At 38.7% G+C, this 19,976-nt stretch overlaps 1 protein-coding gene across 11 annotated transcripts in view; it reads left to right on the forward strand.

The window, feature by feature from the left end:
- WDPCP (WD repeat containing planar cell polarity effector) overlaps positions 1-19,976 on the forward strand; it is a 141,834-nt gene that overhangs the window by 95,458 nt on the left and 26,400 nt on the right. For all 11 annotated transcript variants that reach the window (XM_031599223.2, XM_031599210.2, XM_090134672.1 and 8 more), the window contains 2 exons: positions 8,008-8,071; positions 13,472-13,574. In XM_031599223.2, coding sequence (XP_031455083.2) covers positions 8,008-8,071; positions 13,472-13,574 — 167 coding nt within the window. The remainder of the gene's footprint in view (positions 1-8,007; positions 8,072-13,471; positions 13,575-19,976) is intronic.

Genomic DNA, 19,976 nt, shown 5'->3' on the forward strand with positions numbered 1-19,976 from the left:
TTACCACTGGATGTTATGGATGGTAGAACTGCATATGAGTTCAAAGGGAAGATACAGGAAAGAGAAATTCACTGAGGAATACCAGCGTAGAAACCACCTGTAGCTCAGAGAATCACTGGACCACAAATTGTTAAGTATTACTAAGGTAAGTATCACCTTAGGCTTGCCCAGTTGTTACATTTTCTCCTAGGTGCCTACCTATTGGTATGATACTATGTTAGATTTGTCTTTGATCTAAGCAAATGGTCGTTCTTACAATTTTTGTTCTTGTATGTGATATCATACAGAAAAAAACCAAAACATAATGAGTTTCCATTTGCTCCCCAAAAATATGCCAAAATTCACGACAGAGTTCTAAAAAGTGTATTTTCTGGCTTTTCTGTCTGTATTTGTTGTATTGGAGTTCTTCTGTGTGGAAATTGTATGAACGTTCCCGCTGCATTATTTTAGTATAACATAAAGTATTGCTATTGACAAACCTAAACAGAATATGTAAGTATGCCGTAACTGAGCTGTAACTCAATAGGTGATTCAAAATTTGGTCCTGCAACTTTATAAATAGGACTTTATAAATAGGTATTTATCCGTAGGCAGCCAGTTTTTAGAAAATATTGAGCTAATGTATTTTCTCTGAGAATTCTTAGCATTAAGAGCATCTTATCTAATATCAGGCATGAGGGAGAATTGGCCCTGCACCTTGTGGAAAGTCAAGGAGGAAAAGGATATGTTCTTCCTAACTTTAATACCAAATTTCCATCTGCTGCGGATTGAAATTGCAGAGATATCACACGTACACAATAGAGGTTTATAATAGACGCAGCAACTCATCCTTAACCACTGCAATGATACTGGGCCTCTGTTATAGAGCTGTCTTTAGTGTGTAGACATGCTGATATGTTTGCTCAATAAAATACAACTTCCAAGGCACACTGTTAAAGTTACATGATCACCAGAGTAAGAGGTATAAAGCTGGAACAGAAGAAGAGAAAAGAATTAATGCAATAAAGGCTAGGATTTAACAGATGGAATTGCGTAAAATAAATGTGAAACAACAGGTGTTGTTGACTCTTATCAGCATTTTTAATTAACATCTGTTTTTTAGCCCGGAGTACTTTGGAAGAGTATGTTGGAGTGTATTTAAAGTCTGTATTTAAAGATAAAGGTAGGCTGTTGAGAAGTTACTGAGTGGTAAGAGGTTGGGGAATGGAGGGGTTTGGTGCGAGAAGGTGGTGTTTGTTGGGTGTGTATCAGTCACAACATACAGAAACCTAAAGGAAACCTTCTGTGAAGAAATTGTAACATAGGGAAATATTGCTATGGCAACAAAATATTTTTGCTTGAAGGAAAATGAGTATGAAAAAGGAAATACAGAGTGTGGGAAATTCAAAGGAAGTACACATTGTGCGAGAAAAGAATAGAATACAGATTAAAAAGAAATAAACCATCCCAGTTTAAATTTATATAATATTTAGTAGTAAAAAAATTGTTGTTCTCTAGACTTTAATAGCAACTGGTAATAAAAATCCTAGACCACTGGATATATAGGAAGGAATTATTCTACATATGGTAAAACACTGCTGTTTCCTGAACAGTTCTTCTCTTCAATGGTTAACCCCATTCTGCAAAAGCCCAGGCTAACATGTCTGACCATCATTGAATGGGAAATGTGCAACAAATGTTCATAGAATCATAATCTGTTAAATGATATTTCTTTGGTTTAGACATAGGACCGTCCTATAGTTTTAAATTGGTGCTCTTTTATAGTTAATTGAGCAAAGGGCAGGAAGTAAATGATGTCACTTCTGTAGCTAGAGCTACTAATTGTTCTAGAATATTTCATACATCTGGACTGCTTCTTATAAATATGTACTGTAAAAGTTTAACTGCTACCTTCTTACTAGACTCCTTCATCAAAAATTACCTTCCTTCACCTGAAAATCTGACTTAAAAATGCCTGAACAGCTTTTCTTTGAACCCCAAAGTCTGTTCTGAGAAGCATGTATGCTTACCAGAATCACCTCATCTATTTCACACAGACACATCTGATTTGTTAACCCGAGTCCTACAAGATAGGAATCACAGGGTAAGATCCTTTCCTTTTTTCAGGTTGGGAATGTCTTCAAGATTCACCACCTGTTACAGCGCTGCAGGGCTTTCTCTGGCCAGGGAGTCACATTGTCTGGCTCCACTTATTAGCTTTCTCTTTCCTATTTTTTTAATTTGGTTGGTTTGTTTTTGCATTTCCTCACTCCATACCAGAGGGTACCCTTTGATGTGAAGGGCATTTGGTTCTACGCCCAACAACCTAGAAAGCCTTTTTGACAGTATAGCTCCAGTAGCAGAGGTTTTCGAATGGCTTCAGATATCTATGCTCACTTGAAATTTTTTCAGTTATTCGTGAACTTTTACTTGAGGCATGTTCATGCAGGGCAATCTTTAAAGGGCTACATAAGGGATTTTTAAAAAGTCGCTCAAGCCCCAAATCCAGTACTTCACTTAGCACGTCCATATTTAGGACCCACAGAAAATTATAGCTTGTAAACCATATGTTAATGCTCCACTAAATTTGGGCCTGAAGAGATGTGTACATTATACCTCGACAGCCTTTAGAGCTTCAATATACAGAGCACAATTTAGAAGATTATGCCCTTGACTCACATACATGTAGACCTGGTGGCTGTTTCTCCATGGCCCTCTTGGTATGCTCTGCAGCACTTTCTTGTCATTAGTACTAGAATATGTTGAGAGACAGCAAAGTTGTGGGCCCCATTCCAGAGCTTGTGTCCTAAGCAAAAAGCTCATAACCTAAAAAAACTAGGAGCATAATGGTGTGGCTTTATCAAGATAATGCTAGCATCTCAGAGGTCACAAATAGCCAGTGCATTGTTGATTCTTCCTTCAATTCCCTACTGACTTCAAGAATCTCGACTAAACCTTGCAGAGGGTAGAAGTCTCAGCGATAAGCCTGACAATTTTAAGAAAAATCAGCGATCAATTAGGGTTACATAATGTCCTGATAATTATCTCCATCCCAAAACGATGAGCAAAAGTTCAGCAGTTACACTCTGCCATTCAGCAAATGCACTGCTGAACACTGAACACAGTCTGCATTGCTTCTTGCTCCAGCCGTCGTTGGATGGGAGCTGAGAGCACCCTGCTGGGGAAGGGCACTCTTCAGACTTAACTGAAACTTGACTTCAAAATATTTCCTTGAAGGTCAATAGAATTTCAGGGCTATCATAGTCATATACCTGAAGGTGTTTAAGCTGTGTTCTGCAGTTCAGCTACAAGTCTAAATTAATGGCTTTATGTTCAACAGTTGGTTAAAAACCATGCCATTCCTATTTAAAATCAACCACTTAGCAACCTAGCCACACACTTTTTACATTCTTTAACCAGATAATCTAATTATTCTGGCTCAGAATTCCACTGAACAGAGTTCAGAGTCATTTTACAGACGTTGTTCTTTATTTTAATATTGTCTAATTTAAAAGGGAAAAAAAATATCAGATAATAACTTTTTTTTTTTTGAGGGAAAAAAAAAGCCTGAAAATCATTTCTGTTCCAAAAATTGCTGATATGAGAACTTATGGGAAACAGCTCCTTTTATGAATAATTATTATTATTGTGTTTAAGAAATGGGCAAGATGCCTAGAAATTGAATGAAAGAATGAGCTATTAAATTGAAATATTAAATGAAATAACTGAATTAAAAGTGATCACGTAAACCCTGCAGTAAATGTTGGGAGCTGTAGCTGATTGAACATATTTCCATCATCTGTTTTGTATGCTTAAATACAATTGCTTGATGTAAGTAAACACTTGATTGATATTCTGAATACTTTAAAATCTGCATATGCATCACAGAATACTGAACAATTAAAACTTAATTTCAGCGTAGTTTGATTGCATGTAAATTATTTCAATATTCTTTTTTTTCCTGTTCTGTTTGCTCTGTGCATATTCAATATTCACTTTTTGAATGCATATCACCCTTGATTGGACTGCGAGATGAGGAGGACTCTGAAATTAAGGATTGCCTTATAAATGCTATTTGTGCCACAGCTCTTCCCCTGCAGATTATTTTCTAAATGTTGTGTACCCTTATTGAAGACAAGGAATAAAACGGCTGCAACCTTCCTTTATCAGCCCAGCACATGGAATATGCTTACATGGTCGATGGGCATGTCTAAGAAGGCTTGTTGGTTGTAACTAGTCCCTAAAGAAATGTTTCCATCTTTCCTGCACTACATTTCTCTCTTGCTTGCATGAGCTCTCTCTCTTCCCTTCATCTTCCTTTCTTTTCTCATTCCCAGACTTCTTCTTACGTGTTTTAGTATTATGGATAAATATTTTTAAGTTGACCGTTTTCAGCCTGGAAAACCTATCTCTGTCTTTAAGTGCCCACATTCCGTTCCATTGCTATGGCATGCAAATGACAAAATTCTGCTTTTGAGATATTTGCAAAACTTATTATTTAAATGTTTTATTTAAAAAGAAAACAAATATCTGTGGCTTTCCTGGCATCTTTTTGGCTCAGTCACTTTCTCAGAGGGCACATAGACAGAATGCACATAGCCACGCTGCCATGGGAGGTCTGGGTTCTTCTCTGTCCTCACCGTTCTTGGCCCTCATTATGCTTGTCATACCACTCCTGTTACCCCTTGCTTCTTTGCCCATAAAGCAGATGCACTACCAGCTCTCTTTTTGGAGGTTTGCAGGAGAGGGAGAAAGATCATGTAAGAGTGTGTAATAACAGTATTACATTACTATAGGAGGATTTAAATTTCATATTGTATGTGCTAAACAGCTCGCAGAGAGATGTTTTCCTGTCTGACCCGTATATTTAATCTCAGTTTGTGGGTTTTAATCTTGAAGGTCAGATTTCTGTTGGCTCTGGCTTTGACCAAACAAGTTGGTTTGCAGGCAGATTTCCTTATCTCTCTTTTTCAAGGGATGAATAAGTCTTGATTGCTGGAGTTACTGTGAAGTAAGCGGTAAGTAAGGAGGTGGAGGAGAGGGGGGAAGACATGCACTTCAGGACCAGGCTTCTCACGACAAAGCATGCCTTTAAAAGAGGTGTTATTAGCTTGAGATCTCCCTCCTGCTGGGCAGGACTCTCTGTAATTGTTCCTGTAGAATAAGAACAACACAGCTCCCATGAAAAAAGACTCAAAATAACAAGTGTTTTCTAGTAAGGATAGCTTAAAAAAACCTGGACATTCTTGACTGATTTAATACGGTCTGCCTAAGTAATGCAAACTTGTCATCCTTGTTTGAAACCTCCACCGTATTTTAAAGCAATTCCATGTCTAATAATTTATGAAGTGTCTGTGATTGTTATTTCCAGCTCTCTTGGTTAGTGAAGAGCATTTCTTTCTTGGGCAGCCCTTTTTTCCTTTCTCTCCGTCAGTACAGCTCTGAGAATAACAAGCTAACTTCACAGTTTTATGAATAGGGGCCATAATGAGACCGAAGTGTATATGTTGATTAAAGGAAAAAAAAAAAAATGTTGAATTCTTTGTGAAACAGTGAAGAACTGACAGCTTTTGGGCCATGACTCTGTTCTGCAGGACAATCAAAAGGAAAAGTTACTTTGCATTTTTTAGTTGCAAGCATTTTTGCTTTGCTAAAGCGAATGTCATTCAAATAGTCTGTATGGTTCTAACTTTGGAAAAACAGAATTATGATGCTGACTGGTTTTTTTAGCTGGTTGTAAAGCCTGTTTCTGTTTGGTTTCCAATTTTGCCTGTAAGAACTAAGAATGTAGATTTAACTCATCATTGAAAAGAAAAATGTGCCAGAAGAAGATAAACATGATTGCTATTTAAGATACACATATCTTAACATGTACTTAATTGTCTTAAATAAAGCAAAGCTTTAGAAGCATCATTACAACACAGTGCATTTTACTAGAAAATCCTTCATAGAAAGCTCGTTGAAAAACTTCAGAGATAATAGATGTGCATGGTAGGACAATGGGCAGTGTTCTTTCCCTGGTGATCAAGAGGTTAATGTTGCTTCATCTCTTCCCCTCCCTTAAACAGGTTCTGTGAGGAGGGCTGCAGATTAGTGCTTGGAAGACACAGCACAGAGATTACCTCTGGGGAGGACAGGGCTCCTCACTCCAGGACTCCTTTCCTACTTAAGCTAAAATATTATGCCTTCTTGTAGCAGATGTTATTCCCTGCAGAAGAGTCCTCAACAGCTCTATCTTGCCATCTGCTGAATCATTCCAAATGTGTAGTGAAAAAGGGGAGAGCAATAAGACTATAGCAAGAGGGAGGTAGGGAACCACTTAGGCTTTGGACAGAAGCAGGAATTGCAGTATGGGACGTAATAGGGAACTCCTTTGCCTACCTGGGGAAAGGAAGATGCCCATGTCTCCTTTCATGCTGGCCTTAGGAAGAGCTACAGCATTTCCTAAGATACCTTAGATGTGCAGAATTTTATACATACTGACATCTGTATGGTGCTGTCTGACAGCATACACTGAGAGAGCACAAACTGCACCTTTCTATCATGGAAAAATTACAATGGGATATCCCATTGCAATAAAGAAACTATCTCCTTCCCACACATCAAGCATCAACAACTGATTAATTTATGGAACTGTGAACAGGGGAAAAGGAAAAAAATTGCCACTAACAGGAAAACGGAGAAGTCATTCTGCATGGTATCATTTTCTTCACAACTCTAAATAAGAGACGGGTGTTTCATAGTTTCCCAAATCAAAATAAGCTCACCAAATCCATTTCTGTAGGGATTTTTAAACAGTTTAAAACATGCAGCCACAGAAAATGTGTTCAAACAGAATCACTTTCTCATGGTACTGAGTGATGGTCGCATAGTGGTTATCTACATCTAGTATAAGAGAGGTATAAGCCCAGTGCAATGTTGTATGTATTCTCAGAAAGCTCCCAATTGATAGCTTTTTCCCTCCTGCTTTAGTCAATATCCCAAACATTCCACATAAGGGGATGTACACAACTTTCAACTGCATTTCTGTCCCATGTAGGTATTTGCTGTAATTGCCAGGAGATGGTGTGTGGTCTGTGGGTAGGAAGGAGGTAGCAGTCCGTGTCCTTACCAGTGGAAGGAGTTGTTCAGTGAGCTTTCAGCCACCAAAATGGTGGTCACCAAAATGATGTGATAAAGCTCTCCTGGGTTAATGGTAGTGGGGAAGTTCTGTATCCACACTGTTCCCTTCCTACTTTGCTGCACCTCTAGGAGATTCTGAGGTGGTATCTTCCAGAACTTGTCTACAGGCAACGTTGGTGTGTGGTTCTCTCTTCTTCCATTCCTTGTTTTCCCTCACTGACACAGCCTGCTTCACCATGGGATCTTCAGAAAACTCTCAGGACTTGTGGCAGACTGTGCCAATGCTGAGGGAGTTACGGGCAAAGCAGTGTCATCCCCTCCACCCCACTGGAAAAGCAGTTCCTGGGCATTCATGACTATTCAGCATGACTCAAGTGGATGATCATCTTCAGATAGCTGCACTGCAATGACAAAACCCAATGCAGTCTTCTACAAACACCTGTGAAGAGTCGTGACCTGACTGCAGAGGTCCTTGTAAAAGGTTGCATTGCATCCTTGCAGAAGATTGTCATCTCTGGAGATAGAGCCTTCTGAAATCCCTGGGGACTTTAGCAGATCTGGGGTTAGTCTTTTCTGTAGAGGATTTTGAATTTCCTACTACTGTTATTGGAGCTAACATTTATCTATGTAATTGATGGAATCTTTCCAAGGATTAATTAAGTAATCTACAGAACCTTCTGATCCTTCAGATTCGACTAGATCTGATGGGACTGAAGAACGAAGGTTTTAAAAGATGAAGAGAGTTAAGGGCAGTCATTGTCCTGCCTTACTGTTTTGCAGTCCCTTTTACTCAAGTAAAGCTTTGGCAATGCTTTTGAGGAGGATCAAAGGACTTTGCTCATTAACAAAATTAGATGCAGGTCTTACATTATCCTCAGCAAGTGACATATTTCCTTTTTTTTGCAGATATCAGAGATTTGAAAAAGCATTTCTACTAGCTGTTGACATAGGTGCTCGGGACCTCTTTATGGTGAGTCATCTCTGGAGACAGAGGCTGTTGTCAAGATGTTAGTTGTCAGCTTTTTGCACATTAAAAAGGATCCGTGTCATTTGCAGCCTTAGACACATACTGAAGACAGAGTTATTCTACCTGGCTTGCCCCTTGCCATCTCAAAACTTGTCAATGAGAATCGAGTGTCTTTAGAATCATTGACATTTTACCTAGCATGGCCTAAAGGCTACTCTTTATTTGCTAGGAATTAATGTTTATGTTTTTGAACTTTCACCTTCTTCATCTGTCCTGATGTGTGTGAATGTCATCGTTCACTCTAATAAGCTTATACGTTTCTAATCCGTTCCTTTAAGACGTACAACTGCTGAGTCTTGGACACAAGTGCTGACCATATCCTGGGGATCCTGAATGCTCTCAGTTTGTCTCTTAGGGCTTTGTGAAAAGTGACAAATTATGAACGCTTCTACAGGTACTTTTAAAACAACAAAGCTCAGCAGCATCAACCCAAGGGTTTTTACATTTCATGCACTCTCTGCCCCCTCCCATTTAATTAGCTACAAAAGTAAAATTAACCAGCTCTTAAAAGGTCTTCTGTGTGAGCTCTGCAGGAGGCTCTTGTTTTATAAGATCTTGCACTACAATGTCACAGCGAGGTCAGATGGACAAAGCCAGTCATGCTTTCCCAGTCTCTCAGCATGTTGCTGCTCCACAGCTGATTTCATTGTTTTCAAAGAAACAATGGAAAAGGGCTTTGTTTAAAAAAAAAAAAAAGGCCCTTTGAACGATTCCTTTGCTTGACTCTTTTGCATAATGAAGACATTCTGTTGTTTAAATTAAGCTTTGACACTAGATGTTAATATCATTTATCCCATTAAGTCACTTGCCCTGCTAGTTTGATCTTGATATTTAAATTGTATGTTAAATTACACAATTAAATCCTACTTTTATGGGTTATGAAAATTCCCTTCTAATTATATAAAAAGTTGTGTGAACCTTTTGATGTTTTTTTCACGGCTCTAATCATCTGGCTTGTTCCATCTAATTAGAAAGATGTGAGTATTGCGATAAACTTTTCTAAGTATGCATCAAAAGACTGTGATGGAAGTGTCAGGCATTTAGGAAATTCATTACGTGTTTTATACATACCCGCCTTGATTTTTCCTCTTTTTAGCTCTGCCTTTTTCTTCCCTCTTTTTGTTTTGCTTGTATTGACTGTTAAGTTTTTCAACGCCAATTTTATCCTCAGTTGAGGTGAGGCCTGCAGCCATGTGTAAATGTCATTTGGCCCAGCTCTTGCCCTGCCGTCTCAGAGGCCCTCTCATTTGGGCTGAGGACATTTCATACACAGTCCTTCTTCTCGTCCTTCTTTCACTAATGGCAGCACCAAGGAGACACCAATGTTGGGTCAGGAGGTGGGGCAAAGATGCTAACATGGGAGGGAGACAGCAATGCGTGGCTGCACAGCCATGTCTCCCCATCCCATCTCACCAGTGCCCTTAAACATTAATGTAGTTGCCCATGTAGTTCCTCCCAGCTTACACGACAGCAAGATCCAAACCAGTTCTGCATTATTCGTGTTCTCCTCTCATTACCTTTGAGGTCCTTGTAGTTTCCTGCAGGTTATGCAAGCAACAGCACACACATCTGCCTCTCCAAATCCTCTGTCACCTCTCTCCCTCCTCTGGGGAAAAATGTCCTTTCGCTAATTTGTCACCTAGGTGAGGTACTAATGAACAAACTTTACAGTTAGCTAACAAAGGCACTGCTGCAGGACTTCCAAGTACAGGTTGCAAGAAGGCTAAAGGTGCATTGCTTTTAAAAAGTACTGATTTGCGCTATGGAAATTTCTGGGGAATTTGGTTTTATTGCACTAAATACTGTGTAAAAATTAAGTAACCTGCTCCATAAAAACTTACAGTCCTTCTAAGTACTAATGTAAAAACGCTACTGCTAAGCAAGGTTTTGCATCCTTTGCTCCTTCTTAACACGTCACAATTTGTATATATTGTTTATATAGGTCAAAATGCAATTAACAGCATGCAATTTGCCTTTACCTATATTTAAAGTATTTGCAATGACATGCGGTATGAATAAGTATATATAGGTCAATTACTTGTACTGCTGTTCTACAGACCTACTGAATCCGTTTGTAAAACCTCCGCAGGCTCTAAGAGTGACGCCACCTTATTTCTTGTTAATATTATGGGATTTCGAGAAGAAGTAGTAGACTGAGGAGGATATCTGATGGCATAAGCAAAAAGAAAAAGAAAAGAAAATTACTTATTGAATGGAAACAGACAAGGATAGAGAGCTACTAAACCGTAGCTTAGAGGTAGCAATGGTGATAGGAGGATGGTTGGACTAGATGATCTTGTGGGTCCTTTCCAACCTTGTGATTCTATGATTCTATATAACAGAGAAGTGGGGAGGATCCATGTTGCACACCTGTCTTGTCTGACTTGTAAGGAAACATCCTATATCTTAGAGAGTTTATTTTGAGCCAAATTTGTTTTCACAAGACAGAGCTCTGCAGCCTCCATGATTCTTTTGAGATTGCAAAGAAGTTTAAAGGAGTGCTATCTAAGGAGTGATTTCTTTCATAAAAATGAAAAAGAAACAAGAAAAGCATACAACTTAGCCTTCTTGCTCTAGCGTCACTAGTATGATGCCAAAACAAGGCACACAGGCACTGCTGCGTCTCCCTGTAAGCTTTCCCCTCACGTCACATCTGAGTCCATCAATTATTATCATCTCCTACAAAGTTCAATAAAAAAATAAAACCGAAAAGGACATAATATCATGAACAACAGCTACATTTATTGGACAGCGACTGATCCAATCTGTGACAGAAAAGATCAAGCAATGCAGGGGTCGTTAGCTTTAAATCCTTTTGTAGTATGCTCCAGCTCTCAGCTGCTGAAAATTCAAAAGGCCATCGCACGTACCAAAGGTAGCAAAAAAATGCAAGGAAAAGACACTTTAATAAAAGTGTCAGATCTTGGGCGATGCGCTGATGAGGAAAGCGCGTCTTTCGAAGACGTGTTGGAATGTTGCCCAGAAATATCCCATAGACAAATGCGCATCAGTGTTTCAAATGACTCCTGCTCACCCAGGGCCAGCTCTGTGAGTCACAAAGAGGAGGGTAAAAAAAGGGAAGTGTCCAAAAAGTAATCAGGCTGTTCAATGATAAAACACAGCCCTTTCAGCAAACTCCTGATAAGCGGCTGAAAATTGTCACCGTTGTTTTTGGAGGGAGACGTGATATTTAACGTGATAAATTCTTAGATAACGGTGTGAAAAAATCTATAGCAAATATTAATTCTTTAAGTTTCCCTGCCCTTCTTTAAGGCAACCTGTAATCTAGTTGTTTTCCTTCATCTTCTGTTTATTTCTTGCTCTTGTCCTGCTCAGAGATTTATAAACTCTTAGAAGACATCGTTTTGGTGGTCGATTTGAATGAGAACCACTTAAATATTATCTGAAATAGTCTAACTAGCAGTTTTTATACCAAAAAAAAAAAAATCTTTTCTTTCTGAAGCTTAGAAGTTTAGAGATGGGAACAAGAGCATTTGAAAAAAGAAATAAATTCTTTGTGGCAACAACATGAGGAACCTCACAGAAAGCCCCTTGTCAGCATACTGCTATATTTCTGCTTCTTGCAAAACCCCCACGAATGAGCGGTGGGTACGTAACATCTTCAGATGTCTCTAGTGTAAGAACATGGCCAAAACAAGCTCTGAAAGAAACAGATGTTCTGATGTACCTCATAACTGCAAGATCTTTGTCATTCGCTGCGATTGCTTCTATTGCAATTCCCCAGCTTTATTATTTAAATTTGCATTGAGGTAGACAATGCCTCTCTTAGTTTAAATTACAAGAAGAGAGGCATTAATCATAGTCAGAATGCATTTTAAAATAGGTGAACATAACCTGCCTATACGTTCAAATCTCTGTAAGCTCAGACTTGTCGGAGAGCCCTTAGGTTCTCTCTTGTTATCTAAATAAGCTGACAATATCTGAGGCTTAATCTTCATAGAAATCATACCTTGCTGCTCAGGCCCTTTTCTCTGACAGCCATGTTAGACCTACAAAGAGAGGAAGTGCAAAGTTCACAACAAGTTCAGAAGTCAGTACTTTGCTCCAAGACACTTGCACATTTTTTAAGTCACACCTGTGTTAGCATCTCCTCCACACTGTCGGGCTCCTGCCAGTCAGGACCACATTCTCCTGTGCAAACAGTCTCATAACTGTTTGCTCCTCTCTTTGTTTTCTTGGGTTTTTTTGTTTGTTTGTTTTGTTTTTTTGTTTGTTTGTTTTTAAATTAAATGAAGGAAGAATACAGGTGACCCCTTTAGCAATCAGGGCTGGGATGGGAGGAACTTTGCCTGATGTTCTCGGTTTTTGTCCTTCCTTCATCTGTCTCAGTTCTTGCACAGAGCAGCCCATGGCTGTGCCACCAGAAGAGAAGAGGCTTAATTGTGTCTTCATTAATGGAGTGAAAGGATGGAACTTTACTTCAAGTTTCAAAAGACCAAAAACCATGGGACTGAAAACCAAGGGACTGAAAACCAAGGCCACTGAGATTGCAACTTGTCAGCAGGAACATATTCTCATGTCAAATGTGCTGCAAGTAATGCAGGTGTTCTACACCTCAAAGGTTAACACACAGTAAAAAGACTTGCACTTCAACAGGCAATAATGCACCATGATGAAGCCCTTGGTTTTTATCCCTAGATTATGGGTTAGATACGGAGTATTGGCAACTATTCATGCTAGACAACGTTTTTGGAAAAACCCTCGTGTATTTGTGATCAGGAGATCCAAGAGTGCCTCAGGAACTGTGTCACCTGTGTAGAGGTTAAAACCTTTGGGCAAATGTCATTGTTCGTTTTTCCTCCTGTATCAGCACAAGGACAACCTCCCTCTTAGTCAAAGAACAGCCAGTGTGTCCTGACAGCCTCCAAACAAAAATTAGCCCCCACCCCAATTAGCTTTTCCACAAAACTCATGTATTGGGTGGAAGTTTTAATACTAAAACTGAGGGAAGAGTTCTGGTTCTTCCATTGTGGTTACTCAGAGCCTTCTTCTAGCAATTCTCTTTTAATTTTTGTACCGACCAACATTTCCCTAAAAGCACAGAGACTGGTTTCATTTATACACTAAGTCAACAGCTTCACTTTTATCAGTGCGTGATTGGTCACCATTTTATCCATTGTTAACAAGAAATGCTGTATTCACCAGCACAAGTCAGATAATAAACGTGCATTGAGAGAGAATTAAAACGTAAAGCTAGGTTCATCAGTTCCATCTGTGTTTGTGATCTAAATAATAAAAGAACCTCTTTCTTTTAAATTCCCTTTTGTTATGCCTATGAGATTCATTTTAGATTAATCTTTTATTTTTCTTTTATTTCCAAAGGACATCCATTACCTCGCTCTAGATAAGGGTGAATTGGCACTAGCTGAAGTGGCAAAGAAAAAGGCTAATGAGATTGATGCAGAATCAATAACTACTGGAATTGGTAAGAATTAATGGTGTTTAAAAAGCCCTTTTTGTTGTAATCAATACTTGTCCTGTACAACACTGTGTTATATCTGTGGGGGCTTAGTGGCTCGATTGTACTGTTTTATATGAAAGGGAGACAGTATTTTTATTCATAACTGAAGAGTGGAGCTTGTAAAAATGACAGAGCTTTCAGTGCCCATGTGAGGATTGTGTCAATGTAGGAGCTGCAGAACAAAAAAGATCAGCATACTATGGCTGTGTAGAAAAGTTCAGGCTGCTCAAAATGAACTCGGATTTCCCTCAAGTAAGGACCTGAATCCAAAAATCTTTTTTTGTGCCAATGTTAAAGGCCAGGTATGGCAATCTCATTCACCCGTTTGCTTGTACATGCAGTCATGTAACTGGAATCAAGTCATGACTACATTGGAAGCATTCAGAAGAATCATTTACTGATGAGAATGTAAGGCTTCAATCCTGGCTGTAGAGAGATTGCTTCACACTCAGTGGTTCCTGCAGATTTGTAAGGAGGACTGATCCAAAAACCTCAATGTTAGACTAACAGCTCAAACACAACCAACTTTTCAGACAAGGGAAGTTATAACTCATTTGTTTTCTCCATGTGTTTCCTTTGAATTATCATGAAGAGATGTATACAAAAGGTAGATTATTCTGATTCCTCAGGCCTAAAACACAGTCCAAGCAGAAAGTGTCTGTAGAAGTCTAGAAAGCTGACCTCCAGCAGAGAGAAAGTAGGCAGAGGGGAAAAAATGGGCACAAGATGTTTGTGTAATATGTGCACAATGCTAATTTGCTTATCCCACCTCGAATATTAGATAAAGCCACTTCTGTCCTTGTCTCTTGCCAAGAATACAGAGTATGATCAGCACTTGGAAGAAGGAGTCAGAAAACCTTTGAGATTTTGAACAATATAGGGTTATTTTTGGGACCTAAAAATCAGAACTGTGCACCTATACCCAGAGTATATAAGCAAAAGCCTTTCAAATGTATGGAAGTACAGAGAGGCTGTGTGTAAGTTTGTGTGGCTGTTTCTGTGTATGCAGATACAAGTTGCTGACTTGCAAGGTTGTGCAGTGCAGTGTCACCATCTTACTGCTCTGGCAGAGCAGAAATCAAGCAGTGCCTATCCTGAACTATCCTGAACACTTTCCATTTTCAAGCCTAAGTCACTTTTGCATCTCTGCCTTTGTACAAAGCTCTCTGACCACTAGAATTGCCTAATAGAATTGAGATTGTTATCTATTGTCTTAGCATGTTAGTCATGTAAAAATGCACTTCATCCAGAAAAATTAAACCTTAATCTGTCTTTATTTAATTCCTTGCAAACTATTAATAGATTTCTGAAGGTAGGCAGTTTTGAAGTTCACCATCTTATAGACACTGACACAAAAAAAAAGATAGCGAAGAAACCTGAGGTGATCACAAGTGTGTTACTAGCATATCAGAGGTAATACATGTACAAATACAGTTACAAATGTGTAGGTACACAGTGTTCCCCTTCTTGAGAGCAGTCCTGGAATTATCCATAAGCATAAATTATTAAAGTCATTTTATATGATAAAGTCTTTAAAGTATTCTCATTTGCTAAATAATTAACTATCAGGATGACTTAAAATACTTGGTAAATTCAATGCCCCTGGGATAAACTGTCAGCAAGATTCAGTCTGTTAACAGTAATGAATTTGCATCCAATTCATTTTATATGAAAATAAACAGGAGTCTCCCATGAGTTCGTTTCAATTCAGATTGGATCTCACCTTAAACACTTGAAATCTCAGCCACAGGCTTTGTTTTATCGTGCTTTATTCCAAGGTCCTTTCTTTTTTAATGTTTTTATTTCAGAAACTGTTGTTAGGGGGGAAAAAAAAAAAGTTGTTGTCATGAAGAATGAGTTTTGTGAGCCCAGTGATAACAAAGAAGACTAACAAGTGCTTTTTATGTAAATGACTGCATTTATCTAATATATTGTGAAGGACAGTAAAAATCATGCCTGCACCAGAAGCTTTAAAATGCAGTTCCAAACAAGTCTCTGTCACCTATCCATCTCCTAGGCTGAGTCTTCATCATTGAGTTCCTGCTTCCTGGGGCTTTCTGCCATTCAGTCACCAATGGTCATACTTCCTAGGTCAATCCCCAAACGCCTTGAATGCCCACTTGAGGCTCCTGCAAGAAGGCAGCAAGCTAAGCAAATGAGACCCAAGTTATTCTGAGCACTACCTTAGGAAGTATGAATACAGTATATTTCCTATACATGGTACAGTACAGTGTTTTGTCCTAAATAGTATTGATGTGAACCAATGTCTGCATCTAGTGATATTTCCTGAGCTAGCCCATCCCCAAAACTCAGGTCACCTCTACTTGAGTTAGTGCTCCTGGCCAGTCCCAAGCTCTTCAGATTGCCCAGATATATTTAATTTGTTAAAATATTTCTGTATATAGGGCTACTTCAAACATAAAATACTTAAACTTTTGGAAAAGTTTTAAACCCTTACAAATGATGTAAAATGACAATACAATTTCAGTTTGAATTTCTAAATGTCATCTATAATCATTGCTGGATTCCTCACATATATTAAATCAAGATTTGTGTCAAGATAAAATTAAAAGTAGATTTATTGTTTAGAAGTTTCCTGAATTTTAGCTGTCTTCAGCCTGTCTCTAGATCATAGTTTGCTAGCACTGTTTCCAACAAGCCACCATGAAAACAAGGAATGGCTGGGTTCAGGTGGTCAAAACACCTGTAGAACTTCAGAGCATTGTAGTTCCGTGAGAATACTGCTGAGCAGGGTGAAGTGTCAAGTGAGCTTGCTGCTATTCCTTGCCTATGGTTTTGGCAGAATCAGATATTTTGTTCAACTGATTAAAATCTTCTAAAGAAAATTATTCTCATAAGATTTTATGTTTGACAGCCTGTGAAAATGCATCTTGAGGCATGAGCAGATTGAAGTAATGGTACCGTACACCTCTTAGTGTACACCAGCAGCCTCCTCTTTCCTTGCTCCCAGTTGATCAGCAGACCAGTGGCTGTAGATGTTGTCGTTACCTCTGCCAAAGTTTTCCCATTGAATTATTTCTGTAGTAGACCTACGGGTTCCTTAATGAGGTCAGGGAGTTCTCATTTAGCCTTGAATATTGTGTGCACCTCATTTCACTGTATTAAAGCAGAGAGGATTTTCTTCCATGTTGACAATATTTACAGGCTTACTAATAATTTTGTTTATGCGAGTAGCCTCCCAAGTGCACTCCTGGACGAAGTGACCGGGGACAATATTGCCTGTGGTGGAAGAGTTCATCTTTTCAATGAACTGTAGCTTGCTAGCATAAAACTTGGGTTACAAAGAACTGACATGGCACAGCCTGTTAAGAAATGCCATAACTAATAATGATCACGGAGGTGAAGAACTCAGCCTTTCAGACATCACTGCTCAATGAATATCCAATGAAGAGCATATGCAGTCAGTGTCAGAAAGTTTCCCAAGGCCAACTTCCAACAAATTACATTAGGGCCTAGCAAGATGATTTCAACCTTCAAATCAATAGCTTTTACCCAAAAGGGATTCGTGTTGTGACAAGATAGATAAATGCTGCATAGTTCAGAGGCAAATTGGGAAGCCCTGTATTTCTCCTTAGAATTAAATTCATAATATTAGTAACACTAAAGTTTAGGTAGCATTTCTAACAGTGGCATCGTAATAGTGAGATAGCATATCTTACCAATTTTCACAGAGGCTGAGGCCCAATTTCTTACACTGTTCATAAAATGACATTGGAACAGTAGGGGCCCTAAAGCTTTCCCCTTACTGGCAAGGAACATCACCAGCTTGAGCCTTAAGCAGAGAATGTTCATTTCTTCTCAGTTCTCAGTATTTTACCTTGAATGGCTTACATGTTCTTTCTTATAGTTCTTAATGGCACATGCCACAGTCTTCATGCAGTCTGAGACACCAGTATGGTGTCACATACATCCTGCTGCCTCCAAACTGCTGGTGTCTTACTCACATCTTTGCCTATTCTTAAGAGTCCAGATGAGCCCACTTGCATTTCAGACAACATGTAGAACCCATGTCTGATAGGTTTTGTCACCTTCCCTGGCCCTGCATTAGTGTTGTTGATAACAGTTGTTTCTCTTCTGATCATAATGACTCCTTGATGTACTCTTTCTGACACTGATGACAAAGCCTTCTTCATTTCCTGCTCTTACTTGACACACACATCTTCTTGCTATCAGATTTCAAGCAAACTGAGAATCCCAGCCTTTTATTGGGTGGCTTGAATTTTATTTCACTGCATAACATGTTGATGGCATATTTAAAGGTATTGCCCAAAATGAGATGAACTGTGATCTGGGAGTAGTTGGGGGCACCAGCTGATGCTACAGTTTTCTTGAGCTCCACTCCTTTCAGTTTAAGTTTTGTTTCGTTTATTTTAGTTGAGGTTTACAGTAATGCCAAACTATTTTTGGCTCCACCTCATCTCACCTCTTCACTGGCTTGTGTCGTGATGTCAGTTTTGATCTATACCTTCCCATTGCTAGACATCTTTGCCTAAAGACATAATCCTCAGCCCTAATAATTATAAGCACATCAAAGGCTAGCTGGTTTGCTTAGCTGCAGAGGTCCACACAAAGATCTGTGTATCTTCACTTGAAAGAGATGTATAGTCTTCTGTCAAGCTTATAATAATTGTGGCATGCCTTTTTCTTCCTTCTTCGTTGTGATGTATCCTTGCTCACTACAAAACCTGATTTTGAACTACACCACGATATGCTTGAAATTAAGGCACTATTCTCTGTAATATTTTAATTGTAATGATTCCCATATTTCTAATATCTCGTCAGCAGTAAAAAATATATCCCATTTAATGTGAAAAATGTTTAACAAGAGCTCATAGATTACCATGATTTTGTCTTCATTTTAAATGATGTATGGAGTCACAGAATCACAGAATTGTAGGGGTTAGAGGGGACCTCTGGAGATCATTGAGTCCAATCCCTGTTAAAGCAGAGGAAAAAAAAAAAGTAACTGAAAGAGACAGTTTTGGGGAGTTAAATTTTTGTGTATATAGCAACGTGGCTATTTTATAAACAAAATAATTGCAGTATTTCCACGTTCTGGAAACTGAGAGGATCTGCCCCTGTCTGTTTTGTATTTGTTGTACTTACATTAGGTTATTGCAAGGTATGTCTCTTGTCACAGATGATTTCAGTATGCTTCTAGCATATCCCTCCAGCAGAGTTGGTGCATGTAATCAACAGAGAGTAGGTGACACTAATGACCAAGTAAACAACTTATTTTTTGTAGCAACATATCAAGAAGTAACTTGCAAAAGTGAAAACAATTCATAGTGAGATTCCTTGAAAGTTAAATGACAGAGAATGATTCAGCTTAAAAGATCTCAAAGGGATGCCCGTGGCATAGCATTGCAGTAAAGAGAAGTAAGTGAATGTGCAATAATTAGTATGTCTGTTATTACTAGCAATTTAAATAGTATATTTATATACTAATATAAGGCAGAAATACTTCATATGTGTAGAGATGCATCACAAGTAAAAAGTTTACAGTCATTAAAAGATACACTTTTTTAAAGCAAGGCATTCATGCTTATGTCCAGCTGAAATTTCTGTGGATAAGTTTCCTTCCCAGTGTTATACACTGCACAGTTCCAGTCAGAATTCAATATTCTTTACTTCCCTGCTCTGACATTATGGAGCGCTGCCTTTCACTCCACGAAGCTTTGTATGTGTACATGGCCATATACATGAAAATTAACAGAAACCTTTTAGTTTAACTTCTTTTCATTAAGTTCTGCTGGCATCATTCATCATCTTCATGGGAATGCGTGGCTGAGGAAAGTTGTATGTGCCACTCCTAAAAATATAATCCTCAATAAACTGGGATTATCAGCCAGTTCAGGAAGTGATTTTGAAAACTTTGAAGTGAAATGCGATGTATGGGGAGACCATTCAATTAATACTGGTTCTTTTCCTACTGCTTTCTTAATATTCATTAAATGCCAACTATTTAGGTGTCAATTTGTACGATGAGTTTTTCATCCAAGCTGTAGTATACCAAAAGTAGAGTTAGGCTCCTTGTTCATGGTCATCACATTTGAAAAGGCTCAAGCTTTGGAAAAGCATACAGAAATTATCTCAGGATATGGTTGAAATGGCAGATTGATGGCAGACATTTCTACATGTTTGTAACTTGTGTCATGCCTGAAGAAGGCTTTCTCCAACATCCGTCCTGGTTTTTTTTTTTCTGGCTACTCAAAATGGAAAAGGGACATTTGGAGTACTAGGAATGTGAGTTTTCAGTACTAGCTCTGCACACCAAAGTCAATTTAAATAAGAAGCACACGTAGTTAAAGTAACTGTTGAAACAGGCTATCAAAGAAATTGATG

This window comes from Phasianus colchicus, chromosome 2 (assembly GCF_987193195.1).
Source record: "Phasianus colchicus chromosome 2, bPhaCol1.hap1.1, whole genome shotgun sequence".
Lineage (NCBI taxonomy): Eukaryota > Metazoa > Chordata > Aves > Galliformes > Phasianidae > Phasianus > Phasianus colchicus.